Source organism: Physcomitrium patens, chromosome 17, assembly GCF_059467195.1.
Source record: "Physcomitrium patens ecotype Gransden chromosome 17, ASM5946719v1, whole genome shotgun sequence".
NCBI classification, from domain to species: domain Eukaryota; kingdom Viridiplantae; phylum Streptophyta; class Bryopsida; order Funariales; family Funariaceae; genus Physcomitrium; species Physcomitrium patens.
This window is the reverse complement of record NC_143426.1, coordinates 6,757,593-6,766,295: the sequence shown is the minus strand read 5'-3', so window position 1 is coordinate 6,766,295 and position 8,703 is coordinate 6,757,593. Positions and strand designations below refer to the sequence as shown.

Here is an 8,703-nt window from a genome sequence, read left to right as displayed (position 1 = left end):
TCAACAAGAAAACATAATGCAAGTATTGTATAACTTTGCTTTAAGGTGAAAAACCAAATACCAACACCAAAAATGCTCTCAATCATAAATAAGCATAAATCAAGACCTCAACCTAGATCTGAGTCTGAAAGTTAGGTACTTCTAAATCCTAACATCAGCAACAACAAATTGATCTACTCTACATATCAACAACCATTTCAAAGAACTTCAAAACACTCAAGCAAATGTGAGTGAGTCCATAACCTATTGAAGAAAAGAAGTCTAAAAGCTACAAACACTTAGCATCGACAAGGTTTGTACACAAAGAGAAGTGTGGAATAAGATAACTCTTATTTCCAACACCCTTTACTTATAAGTGGTGGTTGTTAACCAATGAAGCAACTTCCATCCTTTTGATATTACATCCATATCTTACTTCATTCCACTCAACTTTAGATTCTTCTTTACTTAGCTGCCACCTACAAACCCTAGTCCCTACTATAATAACTTCTTTTATCTCTTTGCTACATTTTGACTATTAGCGACATACTATGCTTAATCTCAATGTGGTGGTAACTAAGCAAGAACATGTTGATCTTCAACAAAAACTTTCTACATTATGCTTTAGATATTATATTGCAATCCCCATGCAAAAATGAGTTAAGACACATATAAGTATGAAATGGGGGTTTGTTATTTTGATTTTGCATATTTGTGAACAAGATTGTGGGGGACACATGCTGTATCATCGACCTCAACCTCCTGTCCCTTGAGGAATCCAGGGTCAGGAGAGATGGGTCGATGATATTCGTTGAAAGTAACCGTGACCCCACAGACTCAACGAGACGGAGAAAACAACGAGACGGAGAAAAATAGAAAATGTCAGCCCTCGGTCTTCACGTCCAGCCATCTATCTCCCAGTTTGCACCCAACTGACGGCCTCACAAAAAGCCTTTGGTCGCACTGGTGTTGGAATCGAGTCATTGATCGTCTTTCCGGTCGGCTTGAAAGCTAATCCCTGTGATTGCTAGTGGATCCGAGAGTTTTGCTGAGCGATTCCTAAGTGGGCTGCGATGTTGCTAGCTATTGTACATAGAGAGTAGATTTAACTTAATTAATTTATTTTTGTTTGGTATACGAGGTTTTGCTTTTTGTAAGGTCTTGTTTAGAATGAGATGAGGAATGGTAGAGGGAAGTGTGCGAGTAGGGAGCAGAGTGCGCGTTCGTCGCGGCCGCCAAGGCTTCGGTCCATGAGGCGCGAGAAACTCGTGCAGGCGTCCACAAGTTCAGTTGGGTTGAAGCCAAGTTCTAGCAAGGAGAAGGCCATCGAGTTCGACCCTGCCACTCTGGTGCCTGTGATTGGCAAGGTTCGTTTCCGTCTCACACTGTTGCACTCTTCTAGCCCACAATTAGTTGGCTTGGCTCGCTTGGAATGATTTATCCTAGTAACATTAGTTTCTTGACCTCGCTTTTACAGAAAGACCCTACTCAAGTTGCGAAATTCAACGATGATGGCGACAACCGGATCGATACAAACATTACCTTTGATGTGGACAATGCTGCGAACGAGTCGGGAAAGGGGCTCCAAGACGACGAGATCCAAAGACGTGATATGAAGGTCGCAGATACGTTTCTTCTCGAGGACAGGAGCATACCTGTTAACAATCGAACAGCTGATCCGGGACAAATTCCCGTCATTCCGGGTAAAACTGAGGACGATGCATATGGTGGTGTTTTGCTTGCTGAATTGTTTATTTTGTGACTTTTAAAATAGGATTAAATTGCATTGAATCACGCACATGTCCTTGCGGTATGATCTTGGTGCGTTGGATCTTGTATTATGATATCGATTATTTCCCATGTGTGTGTATTCCTGTTGAAAATGTATCAGTTTCGAGATTTCTTCTGATTTAGCATCTTTGACGCGGGTTGTTTAGAATTGGCCGTTTCAGCTCCAGTTTGATGCGGTGATTACACATCAACTGATTACGCATTCTCTGGATATAGGTTTTTCAGTGGAAACCGCACTGGAGAGGTCGGCGAGTCTCACGGATAGCGAGAATCAGGGTTCTTTGACAGCGCCGCTAGCCACCAGTGAGACCGAGGGAGCGACATCCCACAATTCCAGAACCTCGGCTGACACGACGGCTTCTCCTCGGGTATGATACAGGCCTAAAAGCAAGTGTTGGTTTCTAGCTGTGGCATGTCTCACGTTCTCTTGCTTCTCGAAGAAAAAGAAAGCAAGAGGAGTGACTTTCAAGAGAGATGTGTGAGTGGAGAGATATATGCGAGGGTTATACTAAGATTCATAGTAGTAGAAAGAATAAACTTCTCTGTAGGAGCAAAGTTACCTGGTAATAGAGCAACATGGTCAAGATGCACTAGGCTAACTTCTCTTGGATATCTTCTTCTCCGAGAACACTCCAACTTGCTTCACTGAATCAACAAGTTGGTTGTTTGATAGGATTATCAACCGTGGAAGGTGTGGTTTTCCAACTGCACAGGAGCACCCGGCGAAGAGGTTTTGGACGTTGTCTTCTTTCATGGCCTCCAAATTGGTCATGGAAGGAACGCGCGAGAAAAAAACATGGACTAATTCTGATGGAGCACTCTGGCCGAAGGATTGGCTACCACGTTTGCTTGAAGGAATTCTCAACGGGAGAAAGCTGCGAGTGGTGGGCATTGCATACAACGCACAAGCAAGTTCGTGGCGAACTGGTGATTATGGTGTGAGAGCCGATGGACATAAAGCTATTGCTCATGATTTGTTCCAGATTCTGGTCGTGTCTGAAAGGTAAGTATATTATTATTTTTGTCTAGCGGTGAATGTAGACCGTTACAGTAGTCTTTGGCTAGTTAGCTTATATGATTTGTTTTGCTGGGAACAACGATGATTAGAAATTACGTGTAGGTGAAGGTCCAGACTTCACATTCATCCTTACCAGGGTTGTTGATGGTGCCGTCTTGTTTAATTTTGTGCAGGTGTTCCTTGGGAAGAAATCCATTTGTATTAGTCAGCCATTCTTATGGTGGTATTGTCATAAAGAGCTTGGTGGCCTATTGCAATGACGTTTCCAATTTACCACATGTGAGAGAAGTGGGTTATCTCAAAATTGCAGCAATCGACGCCGCAGCTAAGTTTATGGAAGAGCTCCAGGCGTGTGTGTTCTATGGTGTGCCACATAGAGGATCAATTTTTGCCACAATCGCCAGTTGCTTTTTCATGTGCATGGGAAGGACTGTTTCCATTGACCTGAGGCCTGGCAGTCGGGAAATCTTGCAATTGAATATGGAGTGTGAATTGGCTATTCGCAAGCGACATGTGATACAATACGCATTTATTGAAACCATTCCGGTGGTAAGTCGAGGGTCTACTTTTCTCTCGGTCTAATAGCTGGATATGTCCATCTCAACTTTCATGTCCGATTCATAGCCCTGTTCTAGGTTTCGAGAAGCCTTCTTCAACGTATGATTAATTCACTAATAGGTCAAACTCTTTCCAACACTGAAAAGAACTTATAATATGATCTTGTAGTACTTCACACGTACAAATTTATACATCTGCATTTCAATATTCCGATAACCTATGGAACATCAAGCATAAGATCTGTGTTTTGTACTTCAAATAGGATTTAGTTAGCATGGTAAAAGTTTTGAGTGTCTCATCTGTGGAATGTAGACTGACCAAATATTTGTGGTTGAAAAATATAACCCTCAAATAGATTGAATTTCTCATAATCTTAACTTTTCTAGTAGTTTAATCCAAAATCCCACTAGTCAAGTGGAAATACATAAGTCTGGTACATCCAAACCCTTACTAATAGGTGCGAGAGCTTTCATGCATGCCGCAAAAGAAGGGTCATCTTTTGCTATATATGCCATGCAAATTTTTGATGGTAGAAAAATGTCAAGTAGTATTCCTAGCCAGTATCAAGATTTCTAAGACGTTTTTGAAAAGAAGAATGCAGATATCCTTCTAGAGCATCGTCCTTATGATTGTTCTATTGATCTTTAAGAAGGAGCTCAACCACCATTTGGACCAATCTACAGCCTATGACAAAACGAGTTGGCTGCACTCAAGGAGTACATTTATGAAAATTTGGTTAAAAACTTCATATGCCATTCTAAATCTCCAACCAGGGCTCCTATCTTGTTTGTAAAGAAAAAAGACGAATCTCTGCGGATGTATGTGGACTATTGAGGACTCAATAAGATCACTATCAAGAATAGGCATCCTCTGCCTTTGACTTCAGGACTTCTTGATCAACTAAATCAAGCAAAGATCTATACAAAAATAGATCTACGAGGAGCATATAATCTGGTACGCATTAAAGAAGGTGATGAATGGAAAACTACATTTTGAACCAGGTATGGGCATTTCGAATATAATGTCATGCCTTCTGGACTCACGAATGCACCAGTTGCTTTCCAACATCTAATGAATGATGTCTTTCGTGAGTTTCTTAATGATTTTGTCGTATGTTATTTGGACGACATTCTAATCTACTCCAAGAATACAAAAGAGCATGAAGTTCATATTCGTTAAGTATTACAAAAACTTAGAGATGTAGGGTTATATGCCAAGTTAGAAAAGTGTGTATTCCACACTACTCAAGTTGACTTCCTAGGGTACATGATTTCTAATGAAGGGCTAATGATGGATCCGAAGAAGGTCCAAACTATCATAGATTGGAAGATTCCAAGAACAGTAAGAGATGTGTAATGCTTCTTGGGCTTTGCCAATTACTACCGGATTTTCATCAAGAATTTTTCTCAAGTTGCAGCCCCACTTACACGTTTGACTTGTAAAGATAAACTCGAGTGGAATAAAGAAGCTGAAGCAACTTTTGATGCTTTAAAGAAAGAGTTTACTTTTGCATTGATCTTATATCATGTTGACTTCTCCAAGGTATTTTTCATGGAAACAGATGCATCAGACTTTGCCTTGAGGGCAGTATTATCACAAATAGGAGTAGATGACAAACTCCATCCAATAGCTTTTCATTCCAGAAAATTTTCAGCAGCCGAGATTAATTATGAAATCCACGACAAAGAGCTCCTTGCAATCGTGGATTCATTTCAAGAATGGTATCATTATCTAGAAGGCACCTCAAGTCCAGTCACCGTGTATACAAATCATAAGAATCTTGAGTATTTCATGTTGGCACGTATTTTGAATCGTCGCCAAGCTCGTTGGAGCATGTCTTTATCAAGATTTGATTTCAAGATCACTTATCGATCCGGAACACAACAAGGTTTGTCGGACGTCCTTTCTAGATGTTCTTATCTTGCACCAAAAGAAGAAGATGCATCTTTTGATCAACAAAGAACAATTCTCTTGAAACCAAAATATTTTCACCTTCGAGCAATGAAATCAATATTGACTGCTGATTCAACTTTTGTCAAGCAAATTCAATCAAGTATGTCCTCTGATCTTCTTGTTCATGATATCAAGAATGCTTCTTCCAAGTCTCATGATACTTCCAAGTTTGAGTTCAAGAACAACCTACTCTATTTCGAGGGACGATTATACATTCTAGAAGGTGAAGCACGATTATGTGTACTTCAAGCTCGTCATGACTTTCTAGCAGCCGGACATTTTGGATACAATAAGACTTTGGAGCTAATATCGAGAGATTTTTGGTGGCCTCAAACATGGAAGACAGTCAAAGACTTTGTTCAATCATGTGATATTTGTTCAAGATCCAAAACTCCTTGCCATTAACCTTATGGACTTCTTCAATCGTTACCAATTCCAAAACAAGCATGGTCTTCCGTTTCTATGGATTTTATCATAGATCTTCCGATCTCAGGTTCGTATGATTCTATATTCGTGATAGTAGATCGTTTTACCAAGATGGCACATTGTGTACCATGTACAATATCTATCACAGGTGAAGAAATGGCTAAGCTTTTCCTTGATAATATCTTTTGATATCATGGACTATCCAAGGATATTATTTCGGATAGGAGGATTCAATTTGTATCAAGATTTTGGAGAAGCCTTTTCAAAATTCTAAAGGTAGACATAAAGCTATCTTTGACCTTTCATCCTCAAACTGATGGACAAATGCAGCGCGTAAACCAAGTCTTGGAGCAATACTTAAGGTGTATCATTAATTACAAACAAGATGATTAGACAACTTTCTTACTATTGGCAGAATTTGCTTATAATAATACGGTGCATTATTCAATGCAACAAACACCTTTCTTTGCCAATTATCGTTATCATCCACGACTTGATACTTTTGACTTTTCAAAAGTTGAAAATTTGGTGGCAGAAGATTTGGCAAATCATTTGTCAGAGCTTCATTCAATAATGAAGGTACAATTAAAGAAAGCTCAAGAATGACAAAAGACCAACGCAAATGCTTATCGAAAGTAACAACCACAATTCAACGTGGATGATAAGATATGGCTATTATGCCGCAATATCAAGACTACTTGTCCTTGTGACAAATTGGACTATTGTACGCTTGGACCTTTTCCTATTTGTGCACAAATCAATCCAGTTGCGTATCGATTACACCTACCGAAGTCAATAAAGATCCATCTTGTATTTCACATGTCTCTTCTTGAACCATATAAGATAACGAGCATACCAATAAGAAGACAAGTGCCACTTCCTCCTATAAAAGTGGACAATAATGAAGAATTTGAGGTAGAAGAAGTCTTAGATTTAAGGCGGCGCCGTAATAGGTTGGAATATCTTGTTCATTGGCGAGGATACGATATTAATGAACGCACATGAAAGCTAGCAAAGAATCTTGCCAATACAGCAAAGAAGGTGGAAGCTTTTTATTGACGACATCCATCAAAACTAAGCTGAAGATTTTAACTATAAAAGAAACAAAATTGAGGCAAGATAACATTCTACTTTCACTCCCTATTTGTTTCCTTTTCGTATTTTTGGCGCTAAGAAGATGGAGAATCAACAACCAGTAGATTCAACTCAAGAGCCATCATTTGGTGACTTGTCGGATGAGACATTGTGATTGTCACAACCTTCAAGACGAAGCAATTGAGATGAAGACCCTCAAGAATGACATGTTCTTCCTCGAATAGATGGCGAGATACAACGCATTTGGTATCACGACCTTATGTCATGGACATACATTGGAAGATTCTTCGAATATTCTTCTAGAATATTCTCTAAAGATTCTCTAAAGATTCTTTTAGAAGGTTCTAGAAGATTCTTAGAATATTCCCTAAAGATTCTCTTAGAAGGTTCTAGAATATTCTTAGAAGGTTCTAGAATATTTTGATAGATTCTAGAAAGTTGCTCGAGAAGTTTCCTAATTAGTAGAAGTTGTTGGAGAAGCGTCCTAGTTAGCGGAAGTAGCTCGAGAAGCTTCCTATTCATTAGTATATATAAGAGTCGAGGCTGAAGGGTTCTTCAGTCTCGACAACACATCTCTTAGAGTTCTAGCTCTTCTTTCTGGTGTTGTTCTTGTACTCATCTGATTAATCCAGTTCTTTTTGAACTTCTTGTCTAGTTTTCTTGTCTGTATTTTGTATCCGTGACAGTTTGTCGAGACTGCATTTTCATTGGTATCAGAGCTAGTTCCTTCTTGCTAGAGAGTGGATTACCCCTCTTCTTGAAGGTGTGCTAGTGCTTTAGAGGTTGCGGATTACCCTCCTCTAAATTGATATCTCTTCTTTCTCAATATTGGAGCCTTATTCTTCTTGGAGAGAGTGGATTACCCCTCATCTTGGAGTCTTAAGGCGTTTTAGAGGTTGCGGAGTACTCTCCTCTGAACCAATATTGTCCTCTTGTCAAAACTCTTTTTTCTTCTTTCTGAAGGTTAGCCGAAGGTTAAGACGTTAATATGGCTGAAAGTTTGGAATCCAAACTAGACGCCATCATAAATGCTCTTGCCTCTTTGTCACATAGGACAACAGAGATCGAAGGAGTCATGGTAGGACTCCATAACAATGGAGCATCTGGGATAGCGCCATCTAAAGCATATCAGCCTCAAACTTCTGCGCCAGAAGAAGCAGTTCTACCTTCAGTTCAACAAGATCGAGTAGTCCTACAACGAAAGGAGCCTCGAGTTAGTCTTCCGGATAAGTTTGATGGAACTCGTTCCAAGTTTCGAGGTTTTGTCAACCAAATCAGGTTGATAACAATTTTACAGCCCGAACGTTATCCGACAGAGGAAGCGCGTGTTGGGCTTGTTGGAACCTTACTTACAGCACAAGCTCTGTCTTGGTTTACTCCCTTGTTCGAGAAGCGATCGCCAATCCTGAGCAACTTTGAAACGTTCTTGGAGGCGTTTGCAGAAGCATTTGGCGAGCATGATAAAGTTCGATGGGCTACAACAAAGATTCGATTGCTACGACAAGGAACACGCTCTGCATCAGTCTATGCCTCGAATTTCAGACAATTGGCAAGTGACATTAATTGGGGTGAAGATGCGTTGATGAGTCAGTTTTATTGGGGCTTGAAGGATGATGTGAAGGACTTGCTGTTATCTCTTCCTGATCCTCAAATGCTCAACGAAGCTATTAGCGAAGCTATAAAGTGTGACAACCGCCTATTCCAGCGTCGCCAAGACCAACGTCCAAGACACCAAATGACTCGTTATGACGTGACTATGTTGCAAATAGCTTAAACTCACATTCGGAGGCAACAAACATGCAAATCGACACGGCGCGTGTCCGATCTCTTACTCCAACAGAGAAGAAACGGCGTATGGAAGAAAGGTTATGTTTGTACTGTGG

The 8,703-nt window shown here is 40.1% G+C and overlaps 1 protein-coding gene across 1 annotated transcript; it reads left to right on the top strand.

Moving 5' to 3' along the window:
• Window positions 1-972: 972 nt before the first annotated feature.
• On the top strand, window positions 973-3,499 carry LOC112294220 (uncharacterized). Its single transcript, XM_024544478.3, has 5 exons — window positions 973-1,346; window positions 1,457-1,682; window positions 1,987-2,138; window positions 2,484-2,773; window positions 2,962-3,499. Exons 1-5 carry the CDS (start codon window positions 1,155-1,157, stop codon window positions 3,368-3,370), a joined length of 1,269 nt encoding a protein of 422 aa, XP_024400246.1. The 5' UTR covers window positions 973-1,154; the 3' UTR covers window positions 3,371-3,499.
• The last annotated feature ends 5,204 nt before the right edge of the window (window positions 3,500-8,703 follow it).

Excerpts from the sequence above, each read along its gene's own strand:
- LOC112294220 (XM_024544478.3), top strand. The coding sequence starts at position 1,155 with ATGAGGAATGGTAGAGGGAAGTGTGCGAGTAGGGAGCAGAGTGCGCGT. Across the intron at positions 1,683-1,986 it reads ACAAATTCCCGTCATTCCGG|GTTTTTCAGTGGAAACCGCA; the intron begins GTAAAACTGAGG and ends CTCTGGATATAG. Across the intron at positions 2,774-2,961 it reads ATTCTGGTCGTGTCTGAAAG|GTGTTCCTTGGGAAGAAATC; the intron begins GTAAGTATATTA and ends AATTTTGTGCAG.